The following is a 15,852-nucleotide window of genomic DNA, read 5'->3' on the forward strand; positions in this document are numbered from 1 at the left end:
TAAGAATGCGACTGATTTCTGTACATTGATTTTGTATCCTGCAAGTTTGCTGAATTCATGTATCAGTTCTAGCAGACTTTTGGTGCAGTCTATCGGATTTTCCATGTATAATACCATGTCATCTGGAAAAAGCGAAAGCTTGACTTCATCTTTGCCAATTTTGATGCCTTTGATTTCCTTGTGTTGTCTGATTGCTGATGCTAGAACTTCCAGCACTATGTTAAACAACACCAGTGAGAGTGGGCATCCCTGTCGTGTTCCTGACCTCAGGGAAAAAGCTCTCAGTTTTTCCCCGTTGAGGATGATGTTAGCTGTGGGCTTTTCATAAATGGCTTTTATGATCTTTAAGTATGTTCCTTCTATCCCGACTTTCTCAAGGGTTTTTATTAAGAAAGGGTGCTGGATTTTGTCAAAGGCCTTTTCTGAATTGATTGACAGGATCATATGGTTCTTCTCTTTTTTTTTGTTAATGTGATGTATCACGTTGATTGATTTGCGAATGTTGAACCAGACCTGCAGCCCAGGAATGAATCCCACTTGGTCATGGTGAATAATTCTTTTTATATGCCGTTTAATTCGATTTGCTAGTATCTTATTGAGAATGTTTGCATCCATATTCATCAGGGATATTGGCCTGTAGTTCTCTTTTTTTACTGGGTCTCTGTCTGGTTTAGGAATCAAAGTAATACTGGCTTCATAGAATGAGTCTGGAAGTTTTCCTTCCCCTTCTATTTCTTGGAATAGCTTGAGAAGGATAGGTATTATCTCTGCTTTAAACGTCTGGTAGAACTCCCCTGGGAAGCCATCTGGTCCTGGACTCTTATTTGTTGGGAGATTTTTAATAACCGATTCAATTTCTTCGCTGGTTATGGGTCTGTTCAAGCTTTCTATTTCCTCCTGATTGAGTTTTGGAAGAGTGTGGGTGTTTAGGAATTTGTCCATTTCTTCCAGGTTGTCCAATTTGTTGGCATATAATTTTTCATAGTATTCCCTGATAATTGTTTGTATCTCTGAGGGATTGGTTGTAATCATTCCATTTTCATTCATGATTTTATCTATTTGGGTCATCTCCCTTTTCTTTTTGAGAAGCCTGGCTAGAGGTTTGTCAATTTTGTTTATTTTTTCAAAAAACCAACTCTTGGTTTCGTTGATCTGCTCTACAGTTTTTTTAGATTTTATATTGTTTATTTCTGCTCTGATCTTATTATTTCTCTTCTTCTGCTGGGTTTAGGCTGCCTTTGCTGTTCTGCTTCTATTTCCTTTAGGTGTGCTGTTAGATTTTGTATTTGGGATTTTTCTTGTTTCTTGAGATAGGCCTGGATTGCAATGTATTTTCCTCTCAGGACTGCCTTCGCTGCGTCCCAAAGCGTTTGGATTGTTGTATTTTCATTTTCGTTTGTTTCCATATATTTTTTAATTTCTTCTCTAATTGCCTGGTTGACCCACTCATTCGTTAGTAGGGTGTTCTTTAACCTCCATGCTTTGGAGGTTTTCCAGACTTTTTCCTGTCGTTGATTTCAAGCTTCATAGCATTGTGGTCTGAAAGTATGCATGGTATAATTTCAATTCTTGTAAACTTATGAAGGGCTGTATTGTGACCCAGTATATGATCTATCTTGGAGAATGTTCCATGTGCACTCGAGAAGAAAGTATATTCTGTTGCTTTGGGATGCAGAGTTCTAAATATATTTGTCAAGTCCATCTGATCCAATGTATCATTCAGGGCCCTTGTTTCTTTATTGACCGTGTGTCTAGATGATCTATCAATTTCTGTAAGTGGGGTGTTAAAGTCTCCTGCAATTACCACATTCTTATCAATAAGGTTGCTTATGTTTATGAGTAATTGTTTTATGTATTTGGGGGCTCCGGTATTCGGCGCATAGACATTTATAATTGTTAGCTCTTCCTGAGGGATAGACCCTGTAATTATGATATAATGCCCTTCTTCATCTCTTGTTACAGCCTTTAATTTAAAGTCTAGTTTGTCTGATATAAGTATGGTTACTCCAGCTTTCTTTTGGCTTCCAGTAGCATGATAAATAGTTCTCCATCCCCTCACTCTCAATCTAAAGGTGTCCTCAGGTCTAAAATGAGTCTCTTGTAGACAGCAAATAGATGGGTCTTGTTTTTTTATCCATTCTGATACCCTATGTCTTTTGGTTGGCACATTTAATCCATTTACATTCAGTGTTATTATAGAAAGATACAGGTTTAGAGTCATTGTGATGTCTGTATGTTTTATGCTTGTAGTGATGTCTCTGGTACTTTGTTTCACAGGATGCCCCTTAGGATCTCTTGTAGGGCTGGTTTAGTGGTGACAAATTCCTTCAGTTTTTGTTTGTTTGGGAAGACCTTTATCTCTCCTTCTATTCTAAATGACAGACTTGCTGGATAAAGGATTCTCGGCTGCATATTTTTTCTGTTTAGCACACTGAAGATCTCGTGCCAATTCTTTCTGGCCTGCCAAGTTTCAAAAGAGAGATCAGTGACGAGTCTTATAGGTCTCCCTTTATATGTGAGGGCACGTTTATCCCTTGCTGCTTTCAGAATTTTCTCTTTATCCTTGTATTTTGCCAGTTTCACTATGATATGTCATGCAGAAGATCGATTCAAGTTACGTCTGAAGGGAGTTCTCTGTGCCTCTTGGATTTCAATGCCTTTTTCCTTCCCCAGTTCAGGGAAGTTCTCAGCTATAATTTCTTCAAGTACCCCTTCAGCACCTTTCCCTCTCTCTTCCTCCTCTGGGATACCAATTATGCGTATATTATTTCTTTTTAGTGTATCACTTAGTTCTCTAATTTTCCCCTCATACTCCTGGATTTTTTTTATCTCTCTTTCTCTCAGCTTCCTCTTTTTCCATAACTTTATCTTCTAGTTCACCTATTCTCTCCTCTGCCTCTTCAATCCGAGCTGTCGTCGTTTCCATTTTGTTTTGCATTTCGTTTAAAGCGCTTTTCAGCTCCTCGTGACTGTTCCTTAGTCCCTTGATCTCTGTAGCAAGAGATTCTCTGCTGTCCTCTATACTGTTTTCAAGCCCAGCGATTAATTTTATGACTATTATCCTAAATTCACTTTCTGTTATATTATTTAAATCCTTTTTGATCAGTTCATTAGCTGTTGTTATTTCCTGGAGATTCTTCTGAGGGGAATTCTTCCGCTTGGTCATTGTGGATAGTCCCTGGAGTGGTGAGGACCTGCAGGGCACTTCCCCTGTGCTGTGGTGTATAACTGGAGTTGGTGGGCGGGGCCACAGTCCACCCTGATGTCTGCCCCCAGCCCACCGCTGGGGCCACAGTCAGACTGGTGTGTGCCTTCTCTTCCCCTCTCCTAGGGGTGGGATTCACTGTGGGGTGGCGTGGCCCGTCTGGGCTACTTGCACACTGCCAGGCTTGTGATGCTGGGGATCTGGCGTATTAGCTGGGGTGGGTAGGCAAGGTGCACGGGGGCAGGAGGGGCAGGCTTAGCTCGCTTCTCCTTAGGTGATCCACTTCAGGAGGGGCCCTGTGGCAGCGGGAGGGAGTCAGATCCGCTGCCGGAGGTTTGGCCCCGCAGAAGCACAGAGTTGGGTGTTTGCGCTGAGCGAGCAAGTTCCCTGGCAGGAACTGGTTCCCTTTGGGATTTTGGCTGGGGGATGGGCAGGGGAGATGGCGCTGGCGAGCGCCTTTGTGCCCCACCAAACTGAGCTCTGTCGTCTGGGGGCTCAGCAGCTCTCCCTCCCTTTGTCTTCCAGCCTTCCCGCTTTCCGAGCAGAGCTGTTAACTTATGACCTCCCAGACGCTAAGTCGCGCTTGCTGTCGGAACACAGTCCGTCAGGCCCCTCCACTTTTGCCAGCCAGACTCGGGGGCTCTGCTTGGCCGGCGAGCCGCCCCTCCGCCCCGGCTCCCTCCCGCCAGTCCGTGGAGCGCGCACGGCCTCGCCGCCCTTCCTACCCTCTTCCGTGGGCCTCTCGTCTGCGCTTGGCTCCGGAGACTCCGTTCTGCTAATCCTCTGGCGGTTTTCTGGGTTATTTAGGCAGGTGTAGGTGGAATCTAAGTGATCAGCAGGACGCGCGGTGAGCCCAGCGTCCTCCTACGCCGCCATCTTCCCTCTCCTCTATTTTTATTTTTTTAAGAGAGAGTACAAGCAGGGGAAAGGGGCAGAGGGAGAGAAAGAGAGAATATGGGGCTAGATCTCATGACCCTGGGATCATGACCTGAGCCAAAATCAAGAGTCAGATGCTCCACCAACTGAGCAACCCAGGCGCCCCTAATTATCATGCTTTTCATATAAGAAGTTGGTACTATATATATATATAGTATAAAGGTTTTTATAAAGGTTTTATATATAAAGGTTTTTTTAATGTTTATTCCTTTTTGAGAGAGCACAGAAGCAGGGGAGGGTCAGCGAGAGGCAGACATAGGATCTGAAGTGGGCTCCGCATTGACAAGTGAGCCTGATGTGGGGCTTGAATTAAAAAATGGTGAGATCATGACCCAAGCTGAAGTCAATGCTCAACCAACTGTGTCACCCACGTGCCCCCCCAAAAAATGAGTTTTGATATCTTGCTTTCCTGCAGACAGTTGATCTTATGGATTTTCACAAATTGCTATATTTCAATCATCTGTAGTTGTTAGTCTTTTTCTTGTTAAAATTGTCTTATCTTTGGGGCCCTGGATAGCTCTGTTGGTTAAGGTTGATCTCAGCTCAGGTTATGATCTCATGGTTCATGGGTTCAAGTCCCACATCGGGCTCTGCGCTGACAGTGCCGAGCCTGCATTGGATCCTCTGTCTTCCTCTCTCCCTGTCTCTGTCTCTTCCTCTCTCAAAAACAAGTAAGTATTAAAAAACACTGTCTTATGTTTGGTCAGTAAGAGTCCTTTGAAGATGATTCCTGTGTCTTTTAAAATGACCCCAGTAGTCTTTGATAACTTTCCTGTTTTCTGATCACTGAGAGTACCTATGCATTTTGTAACTGATGTGTGGTTTAACTGCGATGTGATGAGTGCAGTTTAAGATATCATCTACTGATATTTGGTTGATACTTGCTTTTTTTTCATTGAAGTCTCATTAACAGTGTTACATTAGTTTCAAGTGTGCAATAAGATTCAACAATTCTATACCTTACTCAGTGCTCATCGCCATAACTGTACTCTTAATCCCCTTTATTTCACCCCCCCTCCCCCTTTCCTCTGGCAACTACCAGTTTGTTCTCTGTATTTAAGAGTCTGGGGTTTTTTTTTCTTTGTTTTGTTTCTTAAATTCTACATCAATGAAATTGATACTTTATTATTAACTTCGATAAATGCTCCAGGTTTGCTTGGAAAGAATGTATATTTTGAAAGTTGCCAGCTGCATGTGCTAGATATGTCCCAGTAGGTAAAATTCATTAACTGTGCTATTCAAATTATCTATAAGCTTAATAACCTGTCTGCTTGATCAGTCACTTAGAACAATTGTAAAATCTCCCATCACTATAGTCATTTTCCTCTCTTCATTCTCAGAATTTTACTTACTGCCACTTAAACTACTTTTGTCAAGGTCACCAATGACTTTAACACTGCTAAATAACTGAATGATCAGTTTCTCAGTCTTCTTTTTATTTGACCAATTAGCAAAATTTGATAAAGTTCATTACTTCCCCCTTTTTAAAACACTTTTTATTCACTTTGCCTCCAGTATATGACCCTTTTTTGGTTTTCTCCTAATTTCCTAGGTCTACTTTCTTGTCACCTATGCTGCTTCCTCTTTGCTTCTCTGATCTCTAAATGCTGGAATTCTGCCACACACACCACCCCCCTCCCTGAGGTCAGTCCTTAGATCTCTTCTCATCCAGTCCATTGGCTTTAAGTACAATTAATATCCTAACAACTCATGAAAGTATATCTCTAGTCATCCTTATCTTCTGGATTCCATATCCATATATCTGTCTAGTAGGATTCTGTGCTTGGAAATCTAGGCATATCCCCTTGTTCATCTAGACCCACAAAACAGCTGGTACAACAGATTTTCCGTCTCAACAGATGGACATTACATCTTTCAAGTTGATCAGGCCAAAGATCTTGGCAATAGCTTTGATTCTTCTCTTTGTCTAATGAACCGCATCAAACCTATCAGCCAAGTCTTTACAGCTCTACCTTAAAAATGTCTCAAGAAATTTACTACTTCTCAATATATCAACCACTATCACACAGATCTAAGTAACTTTTATCTGAAGCCTCTTGATTTGTATCTCTGGTTCCACACTTGCTCCTTTATTATAATTAGGTCCTATAAGACAATTTTTAAGACAATTCTTTTAAAACTTAAGTCAGATTGTGTTAATCTTTTGCTTAAAGCCTTCCAATGGTCTTACAGTTATTACAAAACAAAACCTAAACTCCTTCCTAGACTCATCTTTAAGGCACTACTTAATCTGGCTCTCAATCTCTTTCCAAATTTTATCAATTACTACTCTCTTCTTAATTTACTCTAACCAAAGTCCTACTCCTTATCAGTACTTGAATATATCAGGCATGCTCTCACTGAAGGGTCTTTAAAGATTCTGTTCTCTATAGTTAAATGTTCTTTATCCAAATTTCCCCATGACTTATTCCCTCACCTCCTTCAGTTCTCTACTCAAATGTCATCTTCTATTTCCACTTTTTGTAGTGACAAATGGCCTTATTTCAGATTAATCCATAAAAGATAATAAACTTTGGTAAAAGATCTGTATGCTACAAACTATAGAAAGCTTATGAAAGAAATGGAAGAAGTCACAAAGAAATGGAAAATGCTCATGGACTAGAAGAACAAATATTGTTAAAATGTCAATGCTACCCAAAGCAATCTACACATTCAATGCAATCCCAATAAAAATGGCACCAGCATTCTTCACAGAGCTAGTACAAACAATCCTAAAATTTGTATGGAACCACGAAAGACCCCAAATAACCCAAGTAATGTTGAAAAAGAAAACCAAAGCTGGAGGCATCACAATTCTGGACTTTAGCCTGTATTAACAAAGCTGTAATCATCAAGAGAGTATGGTATTGGCACAAAAACAGACACAAAGATCAATGAAATAGAATAGAGAACCCAGAAATGGACCCACAAATTTATGGCCAACTAATCTTCAACAAAGCAGGAAAGAGTATCCAATGGAAAAAAGACAGTCTCTTTAGCAAATGGTGCTCGGAGAACTGGACAGCAACATGCAGAAGAATGAAACTTGACCACTTTTTTTTACACCATACACAAAAATAAATTCAAAATGGATGGAAGACCTAAATGTGAGACAGGAAACCATCAAAATCCTATAGGAGAAAACAGGTACCAACCTCTTTGACCTCGGCTGCAGCAACTTCTTACTTGACATGGCTCCAATGGCAGGAGAAAAAAGCAAAAATTAAGTATTGGGATCTCATCAAGGTAAAAAGTTTCAGGGGTGCCTGGGCAGCTCAGTTGGTTAAGCGTCCAACTTTAGCTCAGGCCATGAACTCGCGGTTCATGAGTTCGAGCCCCACATCAGGGTCTATGCTGACAGTTCAGAGCCTGGAGCCTGCTTCAGATTCTGTGTCTCCCTCTCTCTCTGCCCCTCCCCTGCTCACACTCTGTCTCCCAAAAAATAAGCATCAAAAATTAAAAAAAAAAAAAAATCAAAAGCTTCTGCCCAGCAAAGGAAACAATCAACAAAACTAAAAGGCAACTGACAGAATGGGAGAAGATATTTGCAAATGACATATTGGATAAAGGGTTAGTATCAAAAATCTATAAAGAATTTACCAAACTCAACACCGTAAAAACAAATAATCCAGTGAAGAAATGGGCAGAAGACATGAATAGACACTTTTCCAAAGAACACATCCAAATGGCAAACAGACACAGGAAAAGATACTCAACATCACTCATCTTTAGAGAAATACAAATCAAAACCACACTGAGATACCACCTCACGCTGGTCAGAGTTAAAATTAGCAGTTAAAAACTGCTAAAATTAACGACTCAGGAAACAACAGTGAGCATGTGAAGAAAGGGGAACCTTTTTGTACTGTTGGTGGGAATGCAAACTGGTGCAGCCACTCTGGAAAACAATATGGAGGTTCCTCAAAAAATTAAAAATAGAATCACTCTATGACCCAGCAATTGCACTACTAGGAATTTATCCAAAGGATACAGGAGTGCTGATTTGAAGGGGCACATGCACCCCAATGTTTATAGCAGCGCTATCAACAATAGCCAAATTATGGAAAGAGTCCAAATGACCATCAACTGATGAGTGGGGTAAAAAGATGTGGTGTATATATATATATATATATATATATATATATATATATATATATATATATATATATACGAGAGAATAGTACTTGGTGATGAAAAAGAATGAAATCTTGCCATTTGCAACAATGTGGATGAACTGGAGGGTATTATGCTAAGCGAAATAAGTCAGAAAAAGATATCATATGATTTCACGCATATGTGGAATTTCAGAAACTTAACAGATGATCATAGGGGAAGGGTAGGAAAACTAAGATAAAAACAGAGAGGGAGGAAAACCATAAATAGGGAGAACAAACTGAGAGTTGATGGGGGTTTGGGGTGGGAGGGTGGGGAAAATGGGTGATGGACATTAAGGAGGGCACTTGTTGGGATGAGCACTGGGTGTTATATGTTAAGTGATGAATCCCTGGAATCAACTCCTGAAGCTAAGAGTACACTGTATGTTAGCCAACTTGAAGATAAAATTAAAAATAAATACATAAATACTAATTCAAAATAAAATGTTTCATGGATTGCAAAAAAAAAAGATAATCAACTCTGGACTATATATATTTTATACACACACATGCACACACACAATGTGAAAGCATTGGGGAACAACCAAAAACAGGCAAAAAAATTGAAGGGAAGTTGACCTTTGAAAAAAAGAAAAGTATACTGTGAGACATTAATTTTTATACAGGTTATCATGTAATGGAACTTTCCAGCCTCTGTGGTATGGGGTAGCTAAACTCAAATAGAGAGCCACAGTATTATTGTCCTGAGAAGTTGGAGGATGAAGTTTCAGGCTGTTTTAAAAACTCTTTAAAAATAAAGTTAAATTCCAGAAAGGAGGAGCTAAAGAGAGGAGATTCAACATCTACTTATAAATTCTGTCCAAATCTTTGGCTGATGCCTGAACTTCACAAATTTATGTAAACTCCAAAGAGCCTATAGAAATCAATAGCTAGAAGATGTAAAGAATGAAGCAGATATTTCAGCTATTGCTGGATTTTAAATCCAGCCAATGTAGCTGTTTTTAGGACAAAGACAACATTCTCCAGAAAATTATAACAAAATTCATAATCTCTACAACATATTCACAACGTTCAGTATACAATCAAAATTAGTAGATAAGCAAAAATATAGGAAAGGTAAGAAAGAATCAAGAGAAAAAGTTATCAATAGAGAATGACTCTAAAATAGTTCAGATGTTGGCATTAAAAAATTGGGTATTTCTAAACTTGTGCATGTGCATATGTGTTAAAACATTAATAACATAAAACTTAACATTTTAACAATTTTACCTGTACAATTAAGTGGCATTAAGTATATTCATAGTGTTTTATAATCATCACTATTTCCAGAATTTTCTCATCTGAAACAGAACCAATGTACCCATTAAACAATAATTCTCCATTTCTTCCTCCTTTATTCCAGTAATCTCTATCATACTTCCTGTATGAATTTACCTAGTTACCTTATGTACATGGGAATCATACTTTTCCAAGGTTCAGTTACGTCATAGTATGTATCCAAATTTCTTTTGCATGGCTGCATAATATTCCACTTTTTGTATATCCCACATTTTGTTTATCTGTTCATCTATTGCTGGACACTTGGATTGTTTCCATTTTTTGGCTATTCTGAATATGTCACTATGAACACTAGTGTACAAGGATCAGTTTGAACCCCTGCTTTCAATTCTTCTGGATATATACTTAGGTAGAGAAATGCAGAATCATATGGTAATTTTTTGAGGAACTGCTAAACTGTTTTCCTCAGCAGCTATACCATTTTACATTCCTGTTAAAAATGCACAAGGGTTCTAATTTCTGCACATACTCATCAAACACAGGTTTTGTTATGTAGATAACACATGAACTTTGAAAACTTTTTTAAAAAACAAGTCTACAAAAATTAGGTATGCTGGCAAAACTGGACTTAGCATAAAACCTACTAAAGAAGAGACTATGGGAGTGCCTGGGTGGCTCAGTCAGTTAAACGTTTAACTTCAGCTCAGGTCATGATCTCATGGTTTGTGTGTTCAAGCCCCGCCTCTGTGCTGACAGCTCAGAGCCTGGAGCTGCTTCGGATTCTGTGTCTCCCTCTCTCTCTGCCCCTCCCCTGCTTGTGCTCCGTCTCTCAAAAATAAACACTTAAAAAAAGGAAAAAAAAAAAAAAGGAATGAAGAAATGACAATACTCCTTTAGATACTTAAATTTTGGTAAATTGTTGTTTTCATGAAAATTGGTCCCTGCAATTTACAAATGTAAGTCAGTGTCAATCTTTAAAAGTAGCTAATAAAAGTCAAAAGTGATACGGTCATGTTTGTATATCACTACTTTAGTTTGAGGTTTTCTTTTGTGAAATCACCCTCGAACAAATATAGTTAATATTCAAGCATTCAATGCTAAAGTTCACTTTTAATAGCTCCTATTCTAATCTCCCTGTTAAAAAGGCACCAATGATTTTCTGTGCATTAGTTATATTGTGAGATGGCATAACAAAACATTTACCTTAAGGGGTGGTTCATATATTATTATATATTATAGAGAATGAAATCCTTTTATAGGAACTATGTTTTTACTGTTCAGGGTCTAGACTGCTACCATTTCCAACCAAAATTAAGATAGGTCATATAAATCAAGGGTTATGAAAGGAATAAAATAATCTGTAGGTTAAGAGTGAAGCAATGTTACATAATTGTTTATGGCCATCTCAAGAAAATAAAAGGCTTTCTCATTCCAAAATGTTGTAATGATTACCTATGATATTAATGTTTGTCCTGGTTTTATGGAAACCTACAGGGCAAGAAAACTGGTCACAGAGTCAATTCTCAGGAAAATGTTGTTTTCTCCATATTGACTCTAAATATATTACTAATTAGTTAGCTATGAATCCAACAAACCTGTTGCCAAATAATGCAAGATATATTGAGAGAAGGAATCATTAGTAGACCATAGTGCCCTAAAATAGTAAATAAAATCATACTTGATTTATCATACTCCCATCTCATTTTCAAAATTTTAATAATTAAATCTAAAACATAATTGGTAAAAAAATGAATCACAACTTTAGAAATGTTAAAATGTAAAAAAAACCCATAAGATTGATAAAGTATGCTAATTTCATATTGTATAGTAAATAGGACTATCACTTCCAATTACTAATTTTCTGGAAATATTTTTGATAAAATAGCTCAGTGTCTGATAGGGCATGTGGATCCATCCTAACATTTTTTTCTATGGGCACAGGCTTCCCCCAAACCATAAGGTCTGAGAAATAACTACAAAAACACCATTAAGACAAGCCATCCATATTGCCACTGCGAATCATTAATTTTTAAGATTTATATGCTCTCAATCTTTATTAAGGCGTAAAAATTACAAATAAAGCTAAAAGTCCCCTTTGATCAATACCCTGCCAGAGAAAATACTAATAATAATTTGGTATGTACTCTTCTAGTCCATTTTACATACATACATATTTCAATAATAATAAAAACATAGTTCTGTTCTTTATGATTTAATTCCAATTTATATGAATGTCATTACACAATGTTTCATTTGAGGATTTTGATTTTTTTTCCACTCAACATTGTTTTACATAACTATCCATGTTACAAAATACAGATCTAGTCTATTGCTTTTAACTGCTATATACTATTCCATTATTTGACTATATCACATTTTATTTATCCATTACCTCATCCATAATTTAGTGTGTATATATATTTACGCATATTTGTTTCTTTATGATGAATATACAGAAATGGAACTTCAGGGTCCTTTTGCCTTTTAAAAAAATGATTCGCTGCCTCAAAACCATAGACAACATTCTGTATTTCCTCCCAAGAATTTCAGTTTGGCTTTTCACATTCCTGTGTTCAAATCCTTTGGAATTCTGTTTTCTTTATATATTGTAAGATTGCATGTAGTTTTATTTTCCCCAATATGGAGAACCAAATACTCCAACAAATTTTATTGGCTGTCATTTCTCTATTGATTCATGATGTCATTGTTATGTATAATATACACCAGGTTTGCATATATTCATTGACTTATTCCTAGGCATTCTATTCTGTAAAATCTGCTTATGTATTCATGCTCTGATACCACACACTATTTAATGACCATAACTTTTGTGTAATATATGGTAGAAGATGGGTCCTTGCTGTTCTTATTCAAAATCATCTCAGCAATCCAGGGACTTCCATTTCACATGAATTTTAGAATCATTTTGTAAAGATCCTAGAAAATTCTTGTTAGATGTTTGGTACTATATTAGGTCAATAGATTCATTTTGGAGAACTGACATTTTTATGATATTGAGTTTTTCCATCTCTATACATGGTATTTCTATTTATTCAAGTCTTATGCCCTCCAATAAAGTTTTATAACTTTTCCATAAAGATCTTGGTTGTTTTGAGTTTACACCAATGTATTTCAAAAGTTAAGTAAAGCAGGAGTTGAATTTAAGAAAAGGCCTTCCCTCATTTAGTACACTCGGCGTTTCTCACCTGTATGACCTCTCTTATGTATAGAAAGGGATGCTCTTTGAGAGAATGCTTTCCCACATTCATTACATTCAAAGGGTTTCTCACCAGTATGACTTCTCATATGTATAATAAGTAATGAGCATTGAGAGAAGGCTTTTCCACATTTATTACATTCATAAGGTTTCTCTCCTGTATGACTTCTCACATGAAGAGTAAGGGATGAGATTCGAGAGAAGGCTTTACCACATTCATTACATTTAAATGGTTTCTCTCCAGTGTGAATTTTTTCATGTTCGAGGAGATTTTGTCTCTGACTGAAAGCTTTTCCACATTGATTACAATGATAAGGTTTTTCTCCAGTATGAATTTTCTCATGTTCAGTGAGATTTGATTTCTGACTAAAGGCTTTCCCACATACTGCACATGCATAAGGTTTCTCACCAGTATGAATTCTCTGGTGTCTAATGAGGTTTGACATCTGAATAAAAGCTTTCCCACATTCATTACATTCATACGGTTTCTCTCCAGTGTGAATTTTCTGATGTGTAATGAGATTTTCTTTCCTGCTGAAGGCTTTTCCACACTCGTTACATTCATAGGGTTTCTCAGCTGTATGATTTCTCATATGTACAGTAAGGGATGAACTTTGAGAGAATGCTTTCCCACATTCACTACATATATAGGGTTTCTCACCTGTATGACTTCTCATATGTATAATAAACACTGAACATTGAGAGAAGGCTTTTCCACATTTATTACATTTATAGGGTTTTTCCCCTGTGTGACTTCTCATGTGTAGAGTAACAGATGACATTCGAGAAAAGGCTCTACCACATTCATTACATGCATAAGGTTTCTCCCCAGTATGAATTTTCTCGTGTTCAATAAGATTTTGCTTCTGGCTGAAGGATTTTCCGCATTCTTTACATTCATAGGGCTTTTCTCCAGTATGAATTCTCTCGTGTTCAATGAGATTTGATTTCTGACTGAAGGCCTTCCAACAATCCTTACATGCATAAGGTTTCTCCCCTGTATGAATTCTCTGGTGTCTAATAAGGTTTGACATCTGAATGAAAGCTTTTCCACATTCATTACATTTATATGGTTTCTCCCCAGTATGAATTTTTTGATGTGTAATAAGATTTTCCTTCCTGCTGAAGGCTTTTCCACATTCCTTACACTCGTAGGGTTTCTCTCCAGCATGAATTCTCTCATGTCTGATGAGGTCAAATCTATGACTGAAGTCTTGTCCACACTGATTACACTTAAAGGGGGTTAGAACATGGGGTGAGCAAGGGTAAAATGGCTTCCTGTATTTATTATATTCATAATTTTCCTCTCTTATACAGTCCTTATCATAACTAAGTAAGTCTAAATTATGTTCCAAATCTTTATCAAATGAGTCACATTCATAGAAGTTTGGTCTTGAAGTAATAATATCTGATTTCAAAGGAAATATTTTTGTAACTTTTTTACATTCAATGACATTTTCCTTAATCAGAGTTTTCTTGGAGATGGATGTGACTTTCCTCACAAGTGCTTCCTGTTGCTTCTTGATCTGTTGTTCATCAACTTCCCAAACTTCTAAAACGGAGGACCAAAAATTATTACTTTTGAATTTTTCTGCTTTATACTATTAATAACATTTCAGAAATTTGCTACTACAGAGTTGGTCTTTGATATTGACTCTAGTCTCCCAATATGAAAGAAATCCAAAGTACAAATGTCCCTAGTTTTTAAGTTTTAAGGGGTTAACTCCGATAGAAAATATTATGGAGAGAAAACTGACACTGATAGGCCTAAGTAGCTTTGATGGATTTTAAAAGTGTGCTTATATAATGCAGAAATCAGTAACATGAACAGAATAGTTAAGATGAAAGGCTGAATATATAAATGACTGGATAGGGAGTCAAAATGACCAGAGGATGAAAGTAAAACTTGTGGTTAAACACAGTGGATTGAATATATATGTTTATTTCTCCCTTCTCCCTAAAAACCTATCAAAATGACAGTAAAAGAATTAAAGGTCAAACCCACAAGGAAAAAAAAAACGAGTATAAAGAAGGTAAACAAGAGATTTCAACAAAAGAATGGAAATGAAAGGCATATAGGGAACTGATAACTAATAGCAGGGCTAAGAAGTTAAAGTACTACTAAGATGTAAAAGTCAGGTAACAAAGTAATTTGGCCACAAAGCACTGGAAAAGAGAACAAATTAAAGGATTCAGGTACTCATAAAGCAGAGATAAGATGCCTGAAGAGGATTAACTTAAAGTCTTAGGGAGCAATTACACTCCCTGAGGCAAGTATTATGGATTTACTCAAGTAACATCTTTCCAACCTTGTACTATGTTTCTCCGTCCTGCAGAGGGTGAGTTAGAACTACATTTCCTAGAAACACTTGCATATAGGGTTCTGAATATGATTTAAATTAATTATACAACATTTAAATTCAGAAATAAATTAAAAGAGTAATGAAAGTGGGCATTTTACCTATGATATTACAACAGAAGTGGTAGGGTTCTGAAGCTCATAGCTGTCAAGACATTTTCCTTGTTCAATCAGAAGCAATTTCTTTTTCTTTCTTTCTTTCTTCTTCTTCTTTTTTTTTTTTTAAAGTAAGCTTTACTCCTAATATGGAGCTCAAACTCACAACCCTGAGATCAAGAGTCACATGCTCCACTGACCGAACCAGCCAGGTGCCCCATGAAAAGCAATTTCTTGATCAAAGTGGGGAAAGGAACTCACTTAACAGGTGACTTCTCTGATAGGACTTTGAGACTCATTCCTAAAAGCTTATTCTGGGGCACCTGGGTGGCTCAGTCAATTAAGCTTCTGACTTCTGCTCAAGTCATGACGTCACTGTTCATGAGTTTAAGCCCTGCAAGGGGCTCTGTGCTGACAGCTCAGAGCCTGAGTCTGCTTTGGATTCTGTGTCTCCCTCTCTTTCTGCCCCTCCCCTGCTTATACTCTCTCAAAAATAATAAAAACATTAAAAAAATTGTTTTTTAAAAAAGCCTATCCTATAGTTGGTCCTTTAGTCCTCCTAAAGGTTCTCTAGGACATTTAATACCTTCATGTAAATTCCTTCCTTCTTAAATTAGCTACTAATGAGCTCTTTTCTCTGTAACTG

At 37.4% G+C, this 15,852-nt stretch overlaps 1 protein-coding gene across 22 annotated transcripts in view; it reads right to left on the bottom strand.

The window, feature by feature from the left end:
- The window catches only part of ZNF568 (zinc finger protein 568), a 154,372-nt gene that overhangs the window by 37,084 nt on the left and 101,436 nt on the right, over nt 1–15,852 (bottom strand). For 21 of the 22 annotated variants that reach the window (XM_053210190.1, XM_053210186.1, XM_053210205.1 and 18 more), the window contains one exon: nt 11,731–14,303. In XM_053210190.1, coding sequence (XP_053066165.1) covers nt 12,718–14,303 — 1,586 coding nt within the window. In that variant the 3' untranslated portion in view covers nt 11,731–12,717. Of the gene's footprint in view, nt 1–3,373; nt 3,389–11,730; nt 14,304–15,852 lie in introns of those variants that run through there. The other variant, XM_053210209.1, reaches the window with a different exon arrangement.

Source organism: Acinonyx jubatus, chromosome E2, assembly GCF_027475565.1.
Source record: "Acinonyx jubatus isolate Ajub_Pintada_27869175 chromosome E2, VMU_Ajub_asm_v1.0, whole genome shotgun sequence".
Classification (NCBI taxonomy): domain Eukaryota; kingdom Metazoa; phylum Chordata; class Mammalia; order Carnivora; family Felidae; genus Acinonyx; species Acinonyx jubatus.